This window comes from Nuphar pumila, chromosome 12 (genome assembly GCF_984573655.1).
Source record: "Nuphar pumila chromosome 12, dmNupPumi1.hap1.1, whole genome shotgun sequence".
NCBI classification, from domain to species: domain Eukaryota; kingdom Viridiplantae; phylum Streptophyta; class Magnoliopsida; order Nymphaeales; family Nymphaeaceae; genus Nuphar; species Nuphar pumila.
The window spans coordinates 1,205,217-1,231,339 of NC_143260.1; the positions used below are offsets into that span (position 1 = coordinate 1,205,217).

The 26,123-nt window shown below is 39.3% G+C and overlaps 1 protein-coding gene across 1 annotated transcript in view; it reads right to left on the minus strand.

Moving 5' to 3' along the window:
• LOC149819586 (putative apyrase 6) overlaps positions 1–25,861 on the minus strand; it is a 55,239-nt gene extending 29,378 nt beyond the window's left edge. The window contains exon 1 of the mRNA XM_089983929.1: positions 24,614–25,861. Within this exon, the coding sequence (XP_089840055.1) occupies positions 24,614–25,232 (619 nt within the window). The 5' untranslated portion in view covers positions 25,233–25,861. The remainder of the gene's footprint in view (positions 1–24,613) is intronic.
• Positions 25,862–26,123: the final 262 nt, after the last annotated feature.

Here is a 26,123-nt window from a genome sequence, read left to right on the forward strand (position 1 = left end):
ATAGGCCTTTTGATTAGCCATATAACCGAAAAAACAACTGAGTGACTTGGAAACTATATCTCGGCCAACCAGGTGCCACACCCGCGTCGACGCGACGTGGGTGCACGTGCAGGTGCAGCACCCAGTGTGATCAACCCGACCCTGGGTGCAGTCAATGCACCCAGGGTCATATATGTTCAACTCTTGGACTGTAAAAAAAAGATCGCCCGATGAAATGGGCTTGAGGATTAGGGAAAAATAGTTTTGCCCTCTCTCCTCTGTCTCCTAATGCTACTGAGCTGCGACATCCTGACGTCGGTGATGCCTACTAGCTGATATCGTCCAGCGAGCGTGACTTCCTCTCCATCTCCAAGGTACTCTCTCTCTCTCATTCTCTCCTTCAATCTCTCTCTCCACTAGTCTCTCAATCTCTCGGCTACCTCTCTCTCTTTTTTCCCCATTTTCATACTGTGTGCCTCTCTCTCTCAACTCAATCTCTTTCTCCCTTATTGTGTACCTCTCTCTCTCTCAATCTCGGCTAAACAAGCCCATTTTTGAAAAAAAAATCACCCATTTTAGGGAAAAGTCAGTTTGACTGACTCGTTTTCTTAAAAATCTATCTTTTAAGAGTTTTTACATGTAAAAACTATGTAATTTACATGTAAAAACTATGTAATATAAACATTATACATAGATATATTATACACAATATGTCTGTTGGGACGTTGCATGTTCGAATCCTAATCGTATGGCCCGTGTGGGGGTCTGTCAAAAAGTTTTTTGCTGCCTTAAGCAGCCATTTTGCAAAACATAATGGCAGAACTGAGTTTTCACAAGCCCAGCCAAGCCGAACCGAGTTTTTCCTATGACATATGGTTGCTTATAACGTGTATTATTTGTTGATGACTTGATGTTAGGTAATTTGATTGTTATTACTAATTTTGATACTTAAAATTTGGTTGAATGCTCATATTTTTATTACTAACTTACTAGTTCCTACTAGTCTACTATTCTATTGTTATTGTTAAATACTTAGATATTTTTAACATTTGTTATTGTTACTAGTTAAAATTTTAGTAACATATTAGTCTACTGCCTAAAATTTGTTAAAATTTTGTTACTAACTTACTAGTTAAATACTTAGATAGATCAAGTTGCATTAATGTTATTGTTATATATTTTTCTCGTACCCTTTGGTATTTATTTAACTCCGCATGTGTATAACTGTTTAGTTATACACTGCCGGTCCCAAGCCCGGATAAAGGAGGAGGGTTGCGGTAGGCCTGTGACAGCCAGCATAAAAACCTAGTCATACCCTATGAATATGAACCAATATGAGAATTTCGTTGGGGCGTTCCCTACTGAGCGACACGTTGTACTCTATAGGCCCGGAGGCAGTGATAAATGGGCAAGGGTTGCTAGGTCGTCGCTCAGAAGCGACGCGTCACACCGACGCCCGGGTGTGGTGTCAAATAGGCAAGGGTTCCCTTACTTTGTTGGACGGGTGGGGGTAAAGAAGTTAGTCCAAGACCATAAAATTAGGTTAGCCACTTGGAACATAGGATCTTTAACTGGTAAGTTGGTAGAGTTAGTAGATGTTATGTGTAGGAGAAAGATTGATATTTTATGTCTACAAGAGACCAAATGGGTAGGTGAGAAAGCAAAAAGTGATAGAACCTTGGGGATATAAGATATGGTATACAGGAATAAATAGGAATAGGAATGGAGTAGGGATTGTTATGAGTCGTGAGTTTATAGATAATGTAGTTGAGGTCCGTAGGAAGGGTGATAGGATTTTACTTATTAAATTAGTATTAGGTACGAATATTATTAATATTATTAATATTATTAGTGTTTATGCACCTCAAGTAGGTTTAGATGATTCCATTAAGCGCCAATTTTGGGAAGATTTAGATGGAGTAGTACAAGGGATATCTTATGGAGAAAGGTTTTTTATCGGCGGTGACCTTAATGGGCATGTAGGCATTAGTATGGATGGATTTGAGAGTATCCATGGAGGCTATGGTATAGGAGAAAGAAACGAAAGTGGAGAAAGGATTTTAGATTTTGGTTTGTCCTATGATATGATCTTAGCAAACACTTGGTTTAGGAAGAGGGAGTCTCACTTAGTAACATTTAAAAGTGGGGTTAATACGAGTCAGATAGATTTTTTCCTACTTAGAAAGAGAGATAGGGGTTGTTGCATCGATTGTAAGGTTATACCGGGAGAAAGTGTAGCTACACAACATAGAGTCTTAATTTTAGATCTTAGAATTAGACAATACCGCAAAAGGGATAGACATATGATAGATCCTAGAATTAAGTGGTGGGCACTGAAAGAAGCTAAACAAGGAATGTTTGTAGAGCGGGTAGTTAAGGAAGTTGATTGGTGTCTCGAGGAGGATTCAGAATCTATGTGGAATAAGATAGCGGGTGGCATGAGAAAGGTGGCTAAGGAGGTATTGGGTGAGTCTAAAGGCGGTGCACCGCTAGGTAAGGATACATCATGGTGGAACGAGGATGTCAAATTAGCTATTAAGGTTAAAAGAGAGTGTTATAGAAATCTAAGTAAAAATCATGATAATGAGAATTTGGAGAAGTATATGATAGCAAAGAAGGAAGCTAAAAAAATAGTTCAGAATGTGAGGCATAAGGTATATAAGGAGGTTTATGACAAGTTGGATACCAAAGAAGGTGAAAAGGATATTTATAGGCTTGCAAAGATGAAAGATAGGAAATCGAGGGATCTGGGTATGGTTAAATGTATCAAAGATGAAACGCAAAGGGTTTTAGTCAAAGATGAGGAGATTAAGGAGAGATGGAAAGATTATTTTGATAAGCTATTTAATGAAAGTCATGCTCAGGATCTTGGAGACTTTTCAATTCCTTTTCATGAGATGAATCGTGCCTTCATGCGCAAGATTCAAAAGAAAGAAATTGCAGAGGCTTTGAAGAAAATGAAATCAAGAAGGGCAGTTGGCCCAGATGGTATACCTATCGAGGCTTGGAAATGCTTGGGAGAGAAAGGTTTAGAATGGTTGACAAATCTTTTTAACAAGATTTGGCGGACAAATAAGATGCCTAATGAGTGGAGGAAGAGTACTTTGGTGCCTCTATATAAGAATAAGGGTGATATACAAGATTGCACAAACTATCGTGGTATAAAACTCATGAGTCATACTATGAAACTTTGGGAGAGGGTGATTGAGTCTAGGTTGAGGAAGATTGTCATGATATCGGAGAATCAATTTGGTTTTATGCTTGGAAGATCAACTATGGAAGCTATACATCTTCTTAGACAACTTATTGAGAGAAATAGAGAGACGAACAAAGATTTGCATATGGTTTTTATTGATTTGGAGAAGGCTTACGATAGAGTACCTAGGGACGTTCTCTGGTGGACAATGATGAAGAAAGGTGTTTCTCTCAAGTACATTAGTACAATTAAAGATATGTATGAAGGAGTAGTAACCAATGTCCGCACTTGTGGAGGGGTGACAACCAATTTTCCTACAACGGTTGGGTTACATCAAGGATCTGCTTTAAGCCCTTTCCTATTTGCTATAGTGATGGATGAGCTTACGAGATCAATTCAAGAAAATGTGTCGTGGTGTATGTTGTTTGCTGATGATATTGTTTTGATTGATGAGTCTAGAGCTGGGGTTAATGCTAAGTTAGAATTATGGAGACAGACATTGGAAGCAAGAGGTTTTAAGTTGAGTAAGAGTAAGACAGAAAACATGGAATGTCGATTTAGTAAGCAACGAAGTAGTGATGGGAGTGTAGTGAAGCTTGGTGAGCACGAAATACCGGTGGATGATTCTTTCAAATATTTGGGATCTATCATTCAAAAGAATGGAGAAATTGATGAAGATGTAAATCATAGAATAAAGGTTGGGTGGATGAAATGGAAGAGTGCAATTGAAGTGTTGTGCGATCGTAGAATGTCATTGCGGTTGAAGGGAAAGTTTTATAGACGACTATTAGGCCCGCTTTACTATATAGTACGGAATGTTGGGCTGCCAAGAGACATCATATTAAAAAAATGAGTGTAGCTGAGATGCGTATGCTGAGATGGATGTATGGAAATACAATAAAAGATAAGATTCGGAACGAGGAGATACGTAAGAAGGTAGGCGTTGCACCCATTGAAAATAAGATGAGAGAGAATCGTTTACGGTGGTTTGGACATATTCGACGTAGGCCTAATGATGCTCCAGTTAGAAGGATGGAGAAATGGAAAAATATATTAGTTAAAAGAGGTCGGGGTAGGCCTAGGAAGACATGGATGGAGGTGATAAGAAAGGATATGAATGCTTTAAACCTCACCGAGGATATGGCATTGGATAGAAATGAATGGAGGAGAAGGATTCATGTGGAAGACCCATAATGATTTTCTTTGTTGGTTCATATCGCCGACCCCAATTGTTTTGGGATGAAGGCGTAGTTGTTGTTGTTGTTGTACCCTTTGGTATTTATTTATACGTACGGTACTATTACTAGTCTACTATTGTATATGTTATTGACCTTGCACTCAATATTTTCAATCTTGATTGTGTGCATAATTAATTTTAATATAACATTTTTTTTCAGGACAAAAATGACGGATAAAGGGAAAGGACTTGCGTCATCTTCATCCTCATATGTGAGTTTTGTTGCTAGTGTTGCTGGTAGTTGTAGTGGGAGTGTTGATTCAAGTTCTTTAGCTGCAACATGTGATGATGGAGAGCCACTATGGGCACATGTAAATAAGCTTGCAAAAACTGAAGGAGGTGGTGGAAACAAGAGATTTCGATGCAAGCTTTGTAAAAGAGATTTTGTTGGATCTTACACAAGAGTTAAGGCTCATTTGTTGAAGATACCAATGTTAAAATATATATATTCATATATTTATATATACATTAATATATATATACCAAAATACCCAATAGGGGTATTTTGGTCTTTTCACTGTATAATTTATTTATTATATGTATTTTTTATGTTTTTCTTTTATAGTTGTATTTTTTATTTTTTATTTTTATTAGCCTCCTTTTTTGGACCATTGGGGGCCCCACCTAAATAGGCATTGGGGTCCCCAATGATCATATTAATGATCGTTGGGGCTCCCCGACGTTATCCTTTAAGCTCAACGGTTCAAATTATTTGATGTGGGCGTCGGCTATGGAGAACCATCTTCGTGGAAAGAAACTATGGGGCTTCGTGATGGGGACCACTCTTGAACAAACATTGAAGGTCACCAAGATCGAAAGTGGCGTTGAAAAGGCTCTTGATAGTGAATATCGCATTAAAGCAATTAATGAGCATCAAACAAAGGTAGAAGATTGGAAAAATAACTACGCCAAAATTTTGACGTGGTTCATGAACAATGTTGACATAAAGATTTGTGTCAACATTGCTAAGTTTAGAAGAGCTAATGAAGCTTGGTTCTTTCTTAAGGGTATGTATACACAAAAAGATCTAGCTAGACAAATTTTTTGTCAAAAAAAGATTAGATCCACTAAACAAGGGGACATGAGTGTCTGAGATTATTTTAGTGCCTTATCTCCCTTTTAGGATGAACTTGTTCTTCTTGATCCCAAGTGGGTGGCTCCGGAAGATATTGAATTGAGAAGAGAACAAATTGAAAAAGAACATTTCTTTTAATTTCTTCAGGGTCTTAGACCGGACTTTGAACAAGGGCAACTCTTCTTTATAAAAGCAAGGCCTTACCTATTCAAGATGTCCTTGCCGAAGTATACCAAGAGGAAACTTGTCTTGGTATGACTCATAAAAGTGATGAGATCTTGGCCGTTACTAGGTCGGGATCCAATGTTAAGCCTTATAGATCTGTTAAAATATATATATATATATATACATATACTTATATATATATACATTCGTATATATATAAGTATATATATACATATTAGTGAAATACCCGATAGGGGTATTCTTGTAAAACAGCAAAATGTACTTTTTATATTTTTTACTTTTTCTTTTTCTTTTTCCTTTTTTCCCTTTTTTTTCTTTTTCTTTTTTGTCTTTTGTTTGAACCACAAGGGGCCCCACTCTTGTAGTCGTTGGGGCCCCAACGGTCAGATTTCTGACCGTTGGGGGCTCCCAACGACTACAAGGGAGCCCCCTTGTGGTCCCTTCTAATGCCCTCCTCCTCTATAAATAGAGGAGGTGTTCCCCTCTTAAAGGTATGGGTTTTTACACCCTTCTCTTCCTTTCTTCAATAAATCCAACTTATGACTTTAAGTCATTTTCTATATTTGTGAGTTGTGTGTGTGCTGTTTGTGTTCTTGGCTCTAGTAGTCACTCTTAAAGAGTGACCTTTTGCTCTATTGGTGCTTCCGCCTCTTTTCATTACATGGTATCAAAGCTCGGTTGGTGATTGGGCTTTTCCTTTGTCATCTTGGAACGCGTGCCTCTCAAAGTTTTGAAAAAAGGAAGAATATTTGGTGCCGATGGAACGTGACTCTAAAGTGGAGCTTTCTTTCAAGCTAAATGGGTCCAACTATCTCATGTGGGCCTTCGCTATGGAAAATCATCTAAGAGGTAGGAAACTTTGGGGCTTTGTTATGGGAACTACTCCCGAACCCTCTCTTGTTCTTACCAAAATTGAAAATGAAGTTGAAAAGGCTTTAGATGGCGATGAGCGCATGAAAGCCATTAATGAACATCAATCCAAAATTGAGGATTGGGAAAGTAACCATGCCAAAATTTTAGCATGGTTTATGAACAATGTAGACCTTAAAAATTGTGCCAATATTGCCAAATTTAGAAGGGCCAATGAGGCTTGGTTTTTCCTTAAGGGTATGTATACCCAAAAGGATCTTGCTCGGCAATTTTTTTGTCAAGAAAAAATTCGTTCCACCAAACAAATGGATATGAGTGTTCAGGACTATTTTATCTCTCTAACCCCTCTTTGGGATGAGCTTGCCCTTCTTGAACCCAAATGGGTTGCTCCACAAGATATTGAACTTAGAAGGGACCAAATTGAAAAGGAGCACTTTTTCCAATTCCTTCATGGACTTCGCCCGGAATTTGAACAAGTAAGGGCATCTCTTCTCCATAGAAGCAAAGCCCTACCTATTGAAGATGCCCTTGCTGAGATATGTCAAGAAGAAACTCGACTTGGCTTGAGCATTAGGAGTGATGAAGTTTTGGCCGTTAATAGGCCCGGATCGAATGTTAAAGCTTATAGACCTCCCCACTTTAACAAAAATAGTAATGGGCCTAGGAAGGGAATTATATGCCACTATTGTAATGAACTGGGGCACATTAGACCGGTTTGTCCTAAGCTTAAAGGTAAGGTTGCCGCGGTTGGAGAAAGCTCTCCAAAGAAGGAAGAAAGTACCAAAGAAGGAGATATCAAAGAAACTCTCAATCATATCTCCGAAGTTCTCCAACATCTTCTCAAGTCTTCTCCTTCAACATCCGGAGCCGCCATCGCCTACTCTTCATCACCTCCAGGTATGTGGATACTAGACTCTGGTGCTTCTTTTCATATGACATCTCATAAAACCTCCCTTTCAAATGTTTTTTTCGAACCCATGTCCTCCTATGTTTCAACGGCCGATGGAACGTCATTAAAAATTGAAAGTGTTGGAACTCTTGACTTCAAAAAATCTCAAAACTTTTTTGTTCCCAAAGTAAGAGTCGTCCCAAAAATTAATTTAAATCTCTTTTCCGTTTCTCAAATCGCCGACCATGGATGCCAAGTCTCTTTCTCACCTAAAGATTGCACTGTGCAGGATCTCCAGTCAGGGAAGCTGATTGGGCAAGGCCATAGAAGGGGTGATCTCTATTTTATGGATTTTTTGACGCTTCCATCTAAGTCATCTTGCAATCTTGTTAAAAACAAAAGTATTGGAATTTGGCATGAGAGACTTGGTCATCCAAATTTTGTAAAAATGTCTCTTTTCCCTTTTTTGAACAATACTTGTAAAGACAATCACATGACTTGTAAAGATTGCATTTTTGGGAAATCTAAAGCTATTCTATTTCCTCAAAGGAGTTACTTTACCACTCGGCCATTTGAACTTGTTCATTCCGATGTGTGGGGACCCTCCCCAATTTTGTCTAAAGGAGGTTTTTCGTATTATGTGGTCTTTATTGATGACTTCACTAGATTTACATGGATATACTTCCTAAGTCGCAAATCCGAAGTCTTTTCCTTCTTTAAAGAATTTCATGCAATGATTAAAAATCAATTTTTGGGAAATCTATCTATTCTTAGGTCCGATTCGGGAGGTGAATATATGTCTAATGATTTTCAAAATTACTTAAAAGAAAATGGAATTTGTCATCAACGTTCTTGTCCCAACACTCCGCAACAAAATGGTCTTGCGAAAAGAAAGCATAGGCACATAATAGAAACTACAAGAACATTATTGATTTCAAAAAATATCCCAAAATCCTTTTGGGCCGAAGCGGTTCTAACCTCAACATATCTCATCAATAGAATCCCTTCATCCTCTTTGAAAAATCTTTCTCCTTTTGAAAAACTTTACAACATGCCTCCCGACTATAAAAGATTAAGAATTTTTTGATGTAAATGTTTTGTTTTAACTCGCAAAAATGATAAACTTTCTCCTAGGGCTATTGAATGTATTTTCTTAGGATATGGCGAAAAACAAAAAGAATATCGATGGTTTGACATTCTTAAGAATAAACTTTATATCTCAAAAGATGTCACATTCCTAGAAGAAGAAAGTGGTTTTTCGCATCAACCAAATGAGAATATTGACTATTCCTTTTTATTTGATTTGTTACCTCAAGAAAACATCATAGATGATTATGTTGATCCTAGTGAATCTCTTAATGAAGATCTTGTTGAACATCCAAATAATGATCAAAACTTAAAAGAAAATGCGTCTAAACAAATACAAGTTTACTCTAGAAGGAATGAAAGAAATCCTCCGTGTGCTCTTGAAAGATTTTCTCAAAGTGAGTCGATAGAAGAAACCTCTCAAAGAAGATCAAATCGCATTCCCAAGATACCAAATAGATTTGTTTCTTATGACTCTTTTTCTCCTAATTATCGAGCATGTCTTCTTGCTCTTCACTCCTTTCACGAACCATCTCATTACAATGATGCCAAACAATATGCTCATTGGAATGAAGCTATGGAACTTGAACTTAATGCCCTTAAAAGGGCGCAAACTTGGGAAATCATTGATCCTCCCAATGGCAAGAAACCCATTGGATATAGATGGGTGTTTAAAGTAAAAACTAAGAGTGATGGTTCATTAGAAAGATATAAGGCCTATGTCACACGGACTCGGCTCCAAGGTCGCCGCACCTGCGTCGACACGCACCGACACGGGTGCGGCTCGGACTCGGTCAACCCGACCCTGGGTGTGGTCAACGCACCCAGGGTCATTTTGGTCTATTTTTTGGAAAAAAAAATTGAATTTTTTTTTTTAAATTTTCTGGGCTACAGCTGAAAGGAAAAAAACCCATCACAACTAAAAAAACCTGTACACTTTCAAGTTTTAAGTACAGAATGGGCACAACTCAAGTTTTTGTGGTTTTTTCCTGTATGAAGAAAGTGAATTATTACAGTGTATGAAGAAAGTGCCCAAAAGTGAATTATTCTTGTACGAAGAAAGTGTACAGAATGCCTTCACAACTCATCACCTGTCCCCTAATGGGCACAACTTTGACTGAGTCTTATATATATATATATAGCCGAGTCCCCGTGTCCAAAATATTTGAAATTGCGCCGCACCCGTGTCGCACCTGCACCCGCACCCGCACCCATGTGACATAGTATAAGGCTAGGTTGGTTGCCAAAGGATATGCCCAAGAGTATGGGGTAGACTATGATGAAACTTTTGCCCCAGTTGCTCGAATGACTAGTGTTCGAGCCCTTATTGCTATAGCTTCTGTTAAAAAATGGCCTATCTTTCAACTTGATGTTAAAAATGCCTTCTTGAATGGCAATTTAAATGAAGAAGTTTATATGGAACCACCTCCAGGTATGAATTTAAATGAAAAAAATTTGAAATTAAAAAAGGCTTTATATGGACTTAAGCAAGCTCCTAAAGCTTGGTATGACAGGTTTAATAATGTATTAATCAATTTAGGTTTTTCTTCTTGCTATACTGACACTGCTCTCTTTGTTAAAAGGACAGGTGACTCCATTATCATGCTTCTGCTGTATGTTGATGATATGATCATCACTGGGAATGACAAAAAAGGAGTAAATGATGTTAAGTCTATGCTAAAAGATACATTTGATATGTCTGACCTTGGTTATTTGCGATATTTTTTAGGAATTGAAGTGGCTTATTCCGAACGTGGATACATCTTATCTCAAATGAAGTTAGCTGTTGAAATTTGTACCAAATCAGGAATATCTGATGAAAAGAAAGTTGAGACTCCTGAAGTTATCAATGCGAAACTAAGACTTGAAGTTGGTGTTCTTCTTGAAGATCCAACTCCCTACCATCAATTAATTGGATCCCTCACCTATCTATCCATCACCCGTCCTGACATAGCTCATGCGGTTCATGCAGCGAGCCAGTTCCAGCACGCACTTACCACGGTTCATATGGCGGCCGTAATGAGAATTGTGCGATATATCAAAAATATCATCTCCAAGGGACTCTTCTTATCCTCTTCCTTATCTCTTGAATTGACTGCTTTTACTGATGCTGATTGGGGAGGAAATCCCAATGATCGTATCTCAATTACGGGTCTTTGTATTTTTTTAGGTGAATCTCTTATCTCGTGGAGATGCAAGAAGCAGCAGAAGGTCTCCTTATCATCTACTGAAGCTGAGTATCGGGCTATGGCAATGACAACTATGAAAATCGTATGGCTCAGAAGTCTCCTTGCTGACATGGGTGTCCTCATTTCCACTCCTACCAAGCTCTGCTGTGATAACAAAAGTACGATATACATTGTCAGCAATCACACCTTTCATGAGCGGACAAAGCATATCGAAATGGATTGCCATTATATTCGAGACGAATACCTCAGAGGGATTATCTCATTACCATATGTTACTTCAGAGTATCAACTAGCTGACTTCTTCACCAAAGCGCTCCCAACTCTACGATTTATGTTCCTCCTTAGCAAACTTTCGGTCTTCTCCCCGTAAAGTTTGAGGGGGCGTGTTAATATATATATATATATACATATACTTATATATATACATTCGTATATATATAAGTATATGTATATATATACATATTAGTGAAATACCCGATAGGGGTATTCTTGTAAAACAGCAAAATGTACTTTTTATATTTTTTACTTTTTCTTTTTCTTTTTCTTTTTCTTTTTCCTTTTTTCCCTTTTTTTTTCTTTTTCTTTTTTGTCTTTTGTTTGAACCACAAGGGGCCCCACTCTTGTAGTCGTTGGGGCCCCAACGGTCAGATTTCTGACCGTTGGGGGCTCCCAACGACTACAAGGGAGCCCCCTTGTGGTCCCTTCTAATGCCCTCCTCCTCTATAAATAGAGGAGGTGTTCCCCTCTTAAAGGTATGGGTTTTTACACCCTTCTCTTCCTTTCTTCAATAAATCCAACTTATGACTTTAAGTCATTTTCTATATTTGTGAGTTGTGTGTGTGCACATTTGGTGTTTGTGTTCTTGGCTCTAGTAGTCACTCTTAAAGAGTGACCTTTTGCTCTATTGGTGCTTCCGCCTCTTTTCATTACAAGATCTCCCCACTTTGCCAAAAATAATGGTCTTAAAAAGGGTGTTATTTGTCACTATTGTAATGAACTGAGACATATTAAACCAGTTTGCCCTAAGCTTAAAGGAAAGGTGGTCGCGGTTGGTGAAAATGTTCAAAATAAAGAAGTGAACAACAATGGAGGAGACATTAAAGATACTCTAAATCAAATCTCGGAGGCACTTCAACATCTTCTTAAGTGTTCCTCTACTTCAGGTGTCACCATCGTAACTTCCTCATCTCCTCCAGGTATGTGAATTTTGGACTCTGGTGCTTCTTTTCATATGACACCACATAAAAACATCTTTTTTAATGTCTATTCCACCTCCACAACATCTTACATTTCAACGGCCGATGGGACTTCTTTAAAAATTGAAAACATTAGAACACTTGATTTAAAACATTCTCAAGATTTTTTTTTTCCAAAAATAAGGGTGGTTCCAAAAATCAATTTAAACTTATTTTCGATCTCTCAAATTATCGATCATGGTTGCAAAGTATCTTTCTCACCTAAAGATTGCACCGTACAAGATCTCCAGTTAGGGAAGCTGATTGGGCAAGGCCATACGAGGGGCGATCTATATTTTATGAATTTTTTGACTCTACCATCCAAGTCATTTTGTAATTTTATAAAATTCAAAAAATATAGAAGTTTGGTACAAGAGACTTGGCCATCCGAAATTTTTAAAGATGTCTCTTTTCTCTTTTCTGGGAAATTCTTGTAATGAAAAAGTTATGACTTGTAAAGATTGCATCTTTGGTAAATTAAAAGCCATTCCATTTCCTCAACGAAGTTTTGTCTCTACACGGCCGTTTGAATAGGTTCATTTCGATGTTTGGGGTCCCTCTCCTATCATGTCTAAGGGAGGTTTTTCATATTATGTATTTTTTTGGACAATTTCACTAGATACACATGGATCTTCTTTCTAAATCGAAAATCTGATGTGTTCTCCGTCTTTAAAGAATTTCATGCAATAGTTAAGAATCAATTTCTAAGTAATTTATCTATTTTAAGATCGGATTCAGGAGAAAAATATGTCAAATGAATTTCAAACTTATTTACAACAAAATGAATTTTGTCATCAAAGATCTTGTCCTAACACACCGCAACAAAATGGTCTTGTGAAAAGAAAACATAAGCATATAATAGAAACAACTAAAACTCTTTTAATTTCTAAAAATATTCCAAAATCATTTTGGGTTAAAGCCGCTTTAACTTCAACATATCTAATAAATAAAACTCCTTCGTCATCTTTAAAAAATGTTTCTTCTTTTGAAAAACTTTATAATATGTCTTCGGATTTCAAAAGGCTAAGAATTTTTTGTTGTAAATGTTATGTTCTTACTCATAAAAATGATAAGCTATTAAGCTTTCTCCAAAGGCTATTGAATGTGTTTTCTTAGGATATGGTGAAAAACAAAAAGGATACCGATGTTTTGACTTATCAAATAATAAACTTTATATCTCAAAAGATGTTATTTTTCTTGAAGAAGAAAACGGTTTTGCAAATGATGAACCAAAAGAAAACATGGATTATTCTTTCTTATTTGATTTACTACCTCGAAAAGATGAATCAAATCCCTTTCGATGATGTTGAAAATCAAAATGAACAAGCTTTTAACAATGAAAGAAATGACTCTCATGAAAGTGTAAATGAACATGTAACAAATAATACTCAAGTTTATACTAGAAGAAGTGAAAATTATCATTCATGTGTTTTTGACAAATTTTCTCAAAATATGTCTTTAGAAGAATCTTCTCAAACAAGGTCAAGTCGTATCTCTAACACACCAAATAGATTTGTGTCTTATGAATCTTTTAAACCATATTTTAGAGCTTGTTTATTAGTTCTCCACTCCTTTTATAAATCATCTCATTATAATGATGCCAAACAATATGCACAATGGAATAAAGTTATGGAACATGAACTTAATACACTTAAGAAAGCTCACAACAACAACAACAACTACGCCTTCATCCCAAAACAATTGGGGTCGGCGATATGAACCGAAAAAGAAAATCATTTTGGGTCTTCCACATGAATCCTTCTCCTCCAATCATTTATATCCAATGCCATGCCCTCGGTGAGGTTCAAAGCATTCATATCCTTTCCTATCACCTCCGTCCATGTCTTCCTAGGCCTACCCCGACCTCTTTTAACTAATATATTTACTCATTTCTCCATCCTTCTAACTGAAGCATCATTAGGCCTTCGCCGAATATGTCCAAACCACCGTAAATGATTCTCTCTCATCTTATTTTCAATGGGTGCAACGCCTACCTTCTTACGTATCTCCTTGTTCCGAATCTTATCTTTTATTGTATTTCCACACATCCATCTCAACATACGCATCTCAGCTACACTCATTTTTTGAATATGATGTCTCTTGGTAGCCCAACATTCTGTACCATATAGTAAAGCGGGCCTAATAGTCGTCTATAAAACTTTCCCTTCAACCGCAATGACATTCTACAATCGCACAACACTTCAATTGCACTCTTCCATTTCATCCACCCAACCTTTATTCTATGATTTACATCTTCATCAATTTCTCCATTCTTTTGAATGATAGATCCCAAATATTTGAAAGAATCATCCACCGGTATTTCGTGCTCACCAAGCTTCACTACACTCCCATCACTACTTCGTTGCTTACTAAACCGACATTCCATATATTTTGTCTTACTCTTACTCAACGTAAAACATCTTGCTTCCAAAGTCTGTCTCCATAATTCTAACTTAGCATTAACCCCAGCTCTAGACTCATCAATCAAAACAATATCATCAGCAAACAACATACACCACGACACATTTTCTTGAATTGATCTCGTAAGTTCATCTATCACTATAGCAAAAAGGAAAAGGCTTAATGTAGATCCTTGATGTAACCCAACCGTTATAGGAAAATTGTTTGTTACCCCTCCACAAGTGCGAACATTGGTTACTACTTCTTCGTACATATCTTTAATTATACTAATGTACTTGAGAGAAACACTTAAGAAAGCTCAAAATTGGAAAATTGTTGATCCTCCTCAATGAAAGAAACCCATAAGATGTAGATGGGTTTTTAAGGTAAAAACGAAAAGTGATGGATCCTTAGAAAGATATAAGGCTAGATTAGTAGCCAAAGGATATGCTCAAGAATATGGGGTAGATTATGATGAGACGTTTGACCCGATAACTCAAATGACAAGTGTCTGAGCCCTTATTGCTATTTCTTCTATTAAAAAATGGTATATTTGTCAACTTGATGTTAAAAATGTCTTTTTAAATGGAGATCTTAGTGAAGAGGTTTATATGGATCCTCCTAGCATGAATTTAAATGGAAAAGTTTTAAAACTAAAGATAACATTATATGGTTTTAAACAAGCTCCTAAAGCTTGGTATGATAAATTTAGTAATGTCTTAATTAATTTGGGTTTTGTCTCTTGATATACTAACACTGGTCTCTTTGTTAAGAAAACAGGTGATTCTATTATAATTCTTCTACTTTATGTTGATGATATGATTATCACAGAAAGTGACAAAGAGGGAGTAAATGACATTAAGTCTATGTTAAAGTAAACTTTTGATATGTCTGATTTGGGTTTTCTAAGGTATTTTTTAGGTATTGAGGTGTCTTATTCACAGAGAGGATACATTCTATCTCAAATGAAGCTGGTTGTGGACATTTGTGCTAAGTTGGGGATTTTAGATGATAAAAAAGTAGAAACTCCTGAAGTCATAAATGTCAAATTAAGACTTGAAAATGGTGTTCTACTTGATAATCCTACTCCTTATTGACAATTAATTGGATCGCTTACTTATTTGTCTATCACCTGATCGGACATCGCTCATGTTGTTCATTCTGTAAGTCAGTTTCAGCATGCTCTTACGATAATTCATATGGCAACTATCATGAGAATTGTGCGATATATTAAGAACACTATCTCAAAAGGGCTTTTTTTATCCTCTTCTTCATCTTTTGATTTAACTGCTTATACTGATGCAGATTGGAGAGATAATCTCAATGATCGAATCTCAACTACTGATTTTTATATTTTCTTAGGGGATTCGCTTATTTCTTAGAGGTGCAAGAAGTAGCAAAAAGTATCTTTGTCATCAACAAAAACTGAATATCGTACCATGACGACTACAACCATGGAGATTGTATGGCTTAGAAGTCTTCTTTGTGATATGGAGGTCATCATCTCAACTCCTTCAAAGATGTGCTATGACAATAAAAGTGTGATCTACATTGCAAGCAATAATACCTTCCATGAGCGCACCAAGCATATTGAAATGAACTGTCACTATGTTCAAGATGAACACCTAAGAGGAACGATTAGGTTGCCTTATGTCACATCAGAATATCAGTTGATTGACTTCTTCACCAAAGCGCTTTCAACTCCTCGCTTTCTGTTTCTCCTTAACTTTCGGTTTTCTCCCAGTAAAGTTTGAGGAGGGATGTTAAAATATAGATATATACCAAAATACCCGATATGGGTATTTTGGTCTTTTCACTATATAATTGATTTATTATATATAATTTTTTTGTTTTTCTTTTAGTTGTATTTTTTATTTATTTATTTTTATTAGCCTCCTTTTTGGGACCATTTGTGACGCAGTGGTGATGCTGGCAGCGAACACCAACCGACTGATTGCACTGATCTGATGTGGGTGGTCGAACGATGTTCAGAAAGGGAGAGAAATGCCCACTGGAAATCAGTGGGTTTGCTTCTTTTTATTGAAAATAATGGATTCAATAGATAAAAGACATTAGACTGAATGAAAAAAAAGTACGTGAACTAATGCAATAAAGAATAAACAATGATAAGGAAAACATAGACAAGGAACTGCTGAAGAATAAGGTTGCTGTCAGGGAAAACTGTCATCTCCCCTTCGTGAAACCCTAGGAGAGGGTTTTAACCATTCAGCTGGCGGATCCGGGTCTCGGATCCAGTCATGGACCCGAGACGAGATCCAGGTCTTCTTCTTGATGGATCTGGATCCGGGTCACAGGTCTTGGAGTAGGGCCTGGGTCCATCCCGCCCTGCATCATTCTCCCCTGGTGGGAAAGAAGTCGGCTCTGACGACTTGTTGTCTCCACAGTAAGCATATAGATCAGACATCTTAAATGTAGGAGAAAAGTGCCAAGTTTCGGGCATCCCAAGGAGGGAAGATCGGTCAAATAGGCCCGCTAGCCGGGGCAACCCGGTCTCCTTGGTGGGAAGGAGAACTATCCTATGACCCTGAAAGACAAATGTGTACGTATTCCTACGGCCATCATGGATGGTCTTACGGTCAAACTGCCAAGGGACGTCCCAATAGGATGTGACACGCACTCATGGGCGCCACATCACACCACACTTCATCGAGGTCCCCATAGAGAACCGAACTAGACAACGCAGGGTGATGGGCACCTCGTTGCCTTTCTTGAACCATGCCATTTTATAAGGTTGGGACAATTTTTCTGTTTTTAGGTTCAAGGTGGACACGACACTCTCGGACACCATATTCTCGCACGCTCCAGTATCAATGATAACATTACACGCACGCCCCTCACAGTTACACCGGGTTCTAAAAATATTATTTCGTAACCATTTTGTGGGGGCCGACTCTCGGGATGTGGTCAACACATGACGGATGGTTAACAAATTTTCGATGCTGCCATTGAACTCTACAACTTTCACCTCGTCATTCCCCTCAACAAGCGACTCACCCTCGCTCTCACTATCGGACGCAGACTCAACAATGCCCTCTGCTAGGTGAGTGTTCTTATTCATGGTGGGACACTTGGACGCAATATGACCTAACTCTTGACACCTAAAACAACGAACAATGGACTCATTGGGCTTACTCTTGGATCTGGTGTGGTACGCGGGTCCAGACTGATCGGGTTTGCTAGGGTCGACTCCTTGGGTGGACTTTGAGTCTTCTTTCCTAGGGGAGCTCGCTCCCCTGGTTGGAAAAATCAACTTGGGTTGACTGGACTGATCACTACGGGATGTCCTATGTTCCTGCCTCCTTTTCAATTTCTCCTCTACATTCATAGCATAACTACTTGCCTGATCCAGTGACTCGACTGTGATACAACTGAAGTCGTCAGAAATAGCAGGATGGAGACCAGAAATATACCTTGTGACCTGCTGGCGGGCTGTCTCCTCGATCTGCACTCGTAGGGAAAGACGATGGAACTCCGCAGTGTAATCCGCCACGGTATTGGTGCCTTGACGCAGGGTCAGGTACTCCTTGTAGGCTCTCTCGGCATGATCTGACGGCACGAACTTAGACTGCATCAACCGCTGCATCTCTTCCCAAGTCTGTACACGCTCCAATCCCTGTCGCTCCCTTGACCGCTGCATCTCAACCCACCATGTCTGCGCTAGGCCTCTCAATCGAGTAGAGGCTAGGGAGACACGACGGTGCTCGGCGACATCGTGGTAGTCGAAGAAGAATTGGACGGCATATGACCAATCAAAGAACTGCTCTGCATCGAACCGGCCTGCGAACTCTGGAAGCTCTAACTTCACCCCATACGTGGAGGGGCGCTCTGGTGCTCTCTGCTGACGGACCCCCACCATGCCTGCAGGGTATTCATCCCAAAAAGTATCGTCCCACACTGCTCTATCATCGCGGTTCTGCTCGCCTGGCTGCTGGTGTTGTGCGACTCCAATGACGTGTGGACGGCGCTCAGGTCGTGCCGGTCCCTGCTGAATCTGCCTCGGTCTGGCTGGCCCATGAGCGGGAGCCATCTGTGTCCCACATTTGGGGACCGGTATGACAGGTGGTCCCGCGATAGGTGGAAGGGTCGGTCGGGTCTCGGGCCCTAGGTGGGTAGGAATTGGATAGTATGGGTTTGGGTTATAGGTCGGGTTAGGATAATGGTATTGGGTAGGGTATGGTATTGGGTTTTGGACATGGGTTGGGTTACCGGGTTGGTTCTGATTCGGGTATTTGGTTGGGTTGGTATTGGACTGAGATGACTCGCCCGACGGGATATGGATCGGGCCTAATCCTAGACTATTCGTCGGACCCAGATTTGGATAGGTTGGGTCAGGAATTGAGTTGTGGGGGTAAGAGGCGTGGTTTGAACTCAATCCCCGATCCATACGATTATGGGTCTGGTTTTGACCCGGCTCAAAATCAAACTGGAGCTCCGCCCGGGTCCGATACAAGTTTTGGTCGGTATAGGATCCATTTTGGGGTTCAAAAGTAACGGATTGGGTCGGATTTATAGGAAATTGCGAACCGAACCCAACTGGGTAGGCTGGATAGGAGGGTGTGAGACCCGGACCCGCTCCCGAGAACCCAAAGGGTGGTCCTCGATAACCGGGTCCGGACCCAATTAACATAGGATCCAGACCGGACCCTGAGAGGTCAGGCCCAGTCCAAGCAAAATCAGGCCCCCGAACCTGCGGTTGGGTTGCGACATTTCCCCCGCGCGCAGGTGCTGGGAAAGTCGACAGACCCTCCCCCGCCCGGGGTACGTCTGGTGCGATGGCTGCCTGACTGGGTAGCACAGCCGGGCCACGCGGGCCGTGCCCGCCCTGCAACCCCTGCTGCGTGGGTCCCTGCCAGGACGGCGCACCCAAACTGCGGTTGGGGAGCCCCTCTTCAATCTGGTCCGGCCTTATGTTCGGGCCACGCATGCCATGCCCGACCTGCAGCCCCTGCTGCGTGGGTCGGTGCCAGGCAGTCGCACCCACATGGCCACTGGGACCCCCCTTTTCCCCCAACCGAGTGGTTACCCCACCACAGGGCATCAGTGGTACCTCGGGGTGGGGCGACGTGAGGTCGGCGTACCTGTGCAGCCCCCTTCCTGCATTTTCTGGTGGTGCGGCAGCCTGAATAGCTGGTTGGGTTGGATTGTCAGCCACCGCTTCCACGAGGACGACCGTACCGCCACCCCTAACCAGATCCATTTGCTGTGTAGAAGGTGTGGGAGTCGCTGCCGGTGATTCAATCCTTGCAACCCTATCTTCGACCCCATCAAGTCGGCGTGATATTCCGGCCACGTCACGGCTGATACGCAACACGTTCTCTTGCATCTTCGTCATCACTTCCATCATCCACAGCATCGGATCTGCGTTGCCGGCATCTTCCTGCTCGATCGTCGTCGCCGGATCGCCCCTCACCTCCGAAGCCATCTTGCGTACGAGGGGAAAGGCGCTGGCTCTGATACCACTTTGACGCAGTGGTGATGCTGGCAGCGAACACCAACCGACTGATTGCACTGATCTGATGTGGGTGGTCGAACGATGTTCAGAAAGGGAGAGAAATGCCCACTGGAAATCAGTGGGTTTGCTTCTTTTTATTGAAAATAATGGATTCAATAGATAAAAGACATTAGACTGAATGAAAAAAAAGTACGTGAACTAATGCAATAAAGAATAAACAATGATAAGGAAAACATAGACAAGGAACTGCTGAAGAATAAGGCTGCTGTCAGGGAAAACTGTCATCTCCCCTTCGTGAAACCCTAGGAGAGGGTTTTAACCATTCAGCTGGCGGATCCGGGTCTCGGATCCAATCATGGACCCGAGACGAGATCCAGGTCTTCTTCTTGATGGATCTGGATCCGGGTCACAGGTCTTGGGGTAGGGCCTGGGTCCATCCCGCCCTGCATCAATTTGGGGTCCTACCTAAATAGGTGTTGGGGTCCCCAATGGTCATATTAATGACTGTTGGGGCTCCCCAACGTCTATTAGGGGGAGCCCCAATGGCCCCCTTTTTTTAGCCTTCTCTTTTTGTATATAAAGGGGACTTCCCCCCTCTTGTAAGCAAGAGTTCTCACATATTCTCTCCTTAATAATATTCTTTTTGCCTTTTGGCATTCACCATATAGTGCGCTTGTGTAATTTGCACATTAAGTGCTTGTGTTATTTGGTTCATTATTGGACCTTTTGTATTTTTGCATATCTCATTACAACCAAGACATGGCATTTCAGGATGCAGAAAAGTTGATGAGGCAATGCGAAGACAATACAAGAAAATATAAGATGAATATGAAAAGAGAAAGACAATGAGTGATTCTTGTGCATTAGTGTACCATTTTTAAGCCACCAAGAAGATGCTCAAAAAAAAAGAAATGTGGATGTAAGAGGTAGAGGAAGAGGAACGATACAAGCATCATTCAATACATATGGAAGGGAAGAGATGGATAGAAAAGTAGAGAGGTATTTGTATTCTAGTTCACTCTCGTTTAATGTAGTTAGAAATCCTTATTAAAATAATTTAGTTATTTTTTTGGCAAATTGTAATTTTAGTGGCTATGTACCTCAAAGCTCAGAAAAACTATAAACCACACTTCTTGCAAAAAAGAGGGCAAATGTTGAGAGATTGCTAGAGATTAAAAAATATTCATAGGAACAAAATAGGGTTTCCATTGTTTCTGATAGGTGGACAGATATTCAAAGGCGTCTACTAATTAATTTCATTGTTTTTTCGCTTAGTGGCTCAGTATTCTTGAAAGCAGTTGATGCATCTGGAGAATATAAAAATGCTTAGTATTTGAAGGGGTTGTTTATAGAAGTAATAAAAAAAGTAGGTGGTCAGAAAGTAGTACAAATCATCACAAACAACGCTCCAGTTTGTAAAAGTACAACATTGAGTTTGGAGAGTGAGTATCCTCATATTTTTTGGACTCCCTATGTAGCACACAGCTTGAATCTGACCCTCAAGAGCATTTGTAACCTCAAAAAAGAAGACAATTCACCAGCATATGCTCTATGTTTATGGATTGAGGAAATAGGAAAAAATGTCAAAATCATTAGGAATTTTGTTGTCAACCACCATCATGCTAATGTTATATTTAATAGGCATTCTGACTTGAAATTGTTGAAGGTCGTTGAAACACGTTTTGCGTTCATCAATGTGATGGTAAAGAGGATTAAGGAAGTGAAGAATGCTTTGATTAACATGGTAACTAATGAGAATTGAGCATTCTATCGTGCTGATGATGTTGTCAAGTCTCAAAAAATTAAGAAATTCATTATTGATGATGAGTTTTGGGACAGAATCGTATACTTTGTTTAATTTACGCAACCTATTGTAAGAAGATGCAACCTACAATCTGAATCCTCAAATGATTCTTACAGAAGATCTCTCACAAGAACCATAAAGGTTCATAAGCAAAGCTCACTCACAAGAACCAATAAGGTTTACACAAAAGAAACCACCCAAGAGAGAATGCAAATCAAAATGAAGAAAAAATATAATTTCATTCAAGTGGGATATAACCCTAAACCAAAAGAATACTTTACAATGGGGTGAGACCCCATATTTATAGGGCTAATAAAGAAGAGGGAGAGGGAGTCGTTGGGCTACCAATGGTTCTGAGTCCAACGACTCTCTTAGTGCTTTATGCTTTTTGACTTAGTCAAAAGGCATAAAGCCTATTACATGTCCAAAACTGAAAAAAAATGAAAAACTAACTAACCCAATCCTACCTAAACTATGAAACTAAACTAAAAATATAAGATTACATATGAGATTAACTATGAGATTACAATTTTAACACTCCCCCTCAAACTTACGATTGAACAACTGAAAGTTTGTCTAAAAGTAAATGAAACTGGGGAGCAGCGAGAGATTTAGTAAAGAAATTTGTCAACTGATATTCTGATGAAATATATGGAAGATCAATGGTGCCGTATAGGAATTCCTCTCATACGTAGTGTCAATCCATCTCGATATGCTTAGTCCTTTCATGGAATGTTCAGTTGCTAGTAATGTAAATAGAACTTTTATTGTCGCAGCATAGTTGCGATGCTCATGTACTCATAACGCCCATATCTTGAAGTAATCGCCTTAACCAAACTACTTCCATGGTAGTTGTAGCCATGGCTCTGTACTCGACTTCAGTTGACGAAAGAGAGACCTTTTGTTGCTTCTTGTACCTCTAAGAAATCAATGATTCTCCTAAAAACACATAAAGTCCAGTAGTTGAGTGTCGATCATTGGGATCACCTCCCCAATCTGCATCAGTATAAGCAGTTAATTCTAATGACGAAGAAGCAGACAAGAAAAGTCCTCGAAAGATGAAAGTTTTAAGATATCTAATAATGTTTAACACAACTCCCATATGAACAGTGGTAGGAGCATGCTGGAATTGACTTGTTGTGTGGACAACATGTGCAATGTCAGGTCTTGTGATGGAGAGGTAAGATAACGCCCCAACAAGTTGTTTGTAAGGTATTGGGTTATCAAGCGGTTCTCCATCATCAATTTTCATTTTAATATTCACAACTTCAGGAGTATCAACATGTTTTTTATCTGTGATTTCTGACCTGTCAACAATATCAAGAGCGAATTTGGATTGAGTTAGTAAATAATCTTTAGGAGAATAAGCCACTTTGATACCAAGAAATTTTTTTAAGAATCCTAAATCACTCATTTCAAAGTTGTCTTTGAGAAATTTTTTGATATTGTCAACTCCCTGCTTATCACTTCCAGTGATGATCACGTCGTCCACATAGAGAAGAAGAATAATAATACATGCATTAGATTTCTTAATAAAATTTTTTTGTGTTAGTAAGACAAAATTGAAAACCAAAATCAAGCATAACTTGAATGAATTTATCATACCAAACCTTTGGGGCTTGCTTAAGACCATACAAAGCTTTATTTAAACAAAGGGTTTTTCCTTGAGGAATCTTAATACCAGGTGGTGGTTCCATATACACTTCTTCAGTTAGGTTCTCATTGAGAAATGCATTCTTGACATCCATCTGAAAAATGTCATTTCTTTACCGAGGCAAGAGCTATTAAGGTTCTTACGGTGGTCATTCTAGAGACCGGTGCAAAAGTTTTTTCATAGTCTATATCATATTCTTGGGAATAGCCTTTGGCAACTAGTCGGACTTTAAACCTTTCAAGAGTGTCATCACTCTTGGTTTTAACTTTATATACCCATCGACATCCTATGGGCTTTTTTTTTGTAGAATATCGTGAACAATCCACGTATTTGCCTTTTCTAAGGCATTTAACTCTGCAGCCATGGCTTCGACCCATTTTGATTGTTCTTTTGCTGCCATGGTTATTTATCACTTAATTGTTTATAAACTTGGTTATTTAACACTTACTTGGTTATTTAATACTTAATTGTTCATAAACTTGGTTATTTTGTTTTTGTTTATGTAATATGAAAGTATGAGTCTTGTGGCATGTTCTTAATTGCAAGATATTTAATATTTTGCATTGTTCTTGTGAGATATACATGTAGTATTATTATCTATGATTCTATATTAGTTGATGTTTGATGATATCTTATGTGGCTCATAGAGACATAAATGATTTATATATGATTTTATGGTTGTATTTTGTGCAATTCATCATTGTTTCATGTGATATAATTTTTTACAATTTTTCATTGTTTCATGTGATATAATTTTTTATAATTTTTGCTAATTTTTTCTGATTTTTATTGATTTTTTGGATTTTTTATTTTTTTATTAAAAATTTATGAAACGTTTACGATACAATACTGTTACTATAGGCCCGACCGATACTGGTAACGATACAATACTTACAACCTTGGTCCCAACACAAGGGGACGTGCACTAACTGCTCCTACCAAATAAGTGGAGCCCCTGTTACTTCCCTGAAAGAATAATGGGACTTTTGTCTGATCACATTATTTTTTAAAATATAATTTGGATGTTTTGCTCTCTCACGTGAACAAGCACATCAAAGGGAAACATTTTTCTCTTCAATGAGAATTTAAAACGTTGCCAGAATACATCATCTTTCTAACCAATTCAAGCATCAAAATCTTGGATTACCAATTTACCAGTCATAAAAATAAATATTACAAGGAAATTAACTTGAAATCAAATGGAAAAGTCTCTATTGTAAGAAGCTCAAAAGATCATGATAAAGCCAAAGTGTGCATGGTCTGCCATATTCAAAATAACTCACTCACAGACGGAAACAAATTTGAGAAAATAGGAAAAGCTCCTCATGAACCACACCAACCTGTAATGACAGACGCCCATTCATCTTTAAACAGGAAACCTGACGATCTCAAAACTTTTTGGCAAGATTCCAAGATAACTCTCTTTGCTTCGGGGTCCACCTTTTCCAAACCCGTTGTCACCATCAATTGCAATTTTGAACTCGCCCGTTCATTTACAGGTATCTTTTTCCTTGCAAATCCTAAAAGACCCAGAAGGGAGCTTCCAGCATTTTCTGGATTGGATGCATATGCGGACAACCCTGGCGTAGACTTCATAGAATCTGACCCTTTTCCATCAAAACTTACAAACGGAATATTTCCATCACTAAGAAACTCAAACACATGGATTCGGGAACCTGAATTCACGGCATCAATAATAATCCCATAGCCTTTTGCTTTCCCAGCACTGAATTTCGAAGAAAAATGAACTCCTCTTGCAATGGGGAAAAAATACAGGACGAACGATAAGATAACGAGGAATGCAAGAAAAATCCAGCATTTCTCACGAGACAAAGAGGCATGGCTGCTCGGCTTAGAATTCACCGTGGAGAAAGGATGAATCCTGGGATGGATCTGCGTCCTATGAGGTGGAATGTAAGGTGCCGAAGAAATCCTCGGTTGAAGAGTAGAATAATCCATGGTAATGAAACCAAGCACATTCGTCCTTTTCCACCTCCAATTCAAATCCCTAGAATAAACATTTCGGCCGATGAAGCAACCCTGAATAAGAGAAAAAAAAGTAACCAGATCAACGAAATCGCTTCGATTACTTGACCGATTCCGCGAACCAGATCAAGCATTTCTCTGGATGACAAGGGAACAACCAAATCTGTCAACGGATGGGCTCGTTGGCGAACGTAAAACTCTAGATCTCATGTTCCTCTCTACGAAGAAGCCGTATGCTTCAGAACCACGGAAACCTGCGAAGATAATTGGGGACGGTCCGCAGATTCTCCGATTCAAAGCTCCGTATCTTACAATCCTTTCAATGAAAATAATCGAGCAACCAAATCTATCGGTTCACAGAGTGGAATCCCTTGATGTTTCCATGATCCGAAAGAACCGTTAGATCGATCGGCCGTGTGAACGAACAGAGCGACGGAGAGTCGATCAACGAAGACGTTCTCCAGATGAGAATCCGTAGATCGCGCATTCATACGAAAAAAGAAGGAACCCTAGGGAGGAGAGTGAGGGAAGATGAATCAGAAAACCCTAAAGAGAGCCGCAGGGATGCTTCAGGAGAAGGCAGAGGCTGAGGGAAGAAGCGTGAGAAGCCTCCGCTCCGTTTTTGTTTTAAGGGGCTTCCCGTTCTTCGCCCGTTGACGAATGACGATTGTCGCCTTCTTCTGTCCGAAGGTAAAATGACTAATATACTCTTAAAACTCTTTCAATAATGATTGGGGAAATGGGGATGGTCAAATTCAATAACAGGTCAGCCCAAAATGCATAGGCTGAGGATTGGTCCCAAGGGTAGACTACATAAGCAATGAAACCGGCTCGATGTGGTCGCATCGTCCTTTATAACTATGG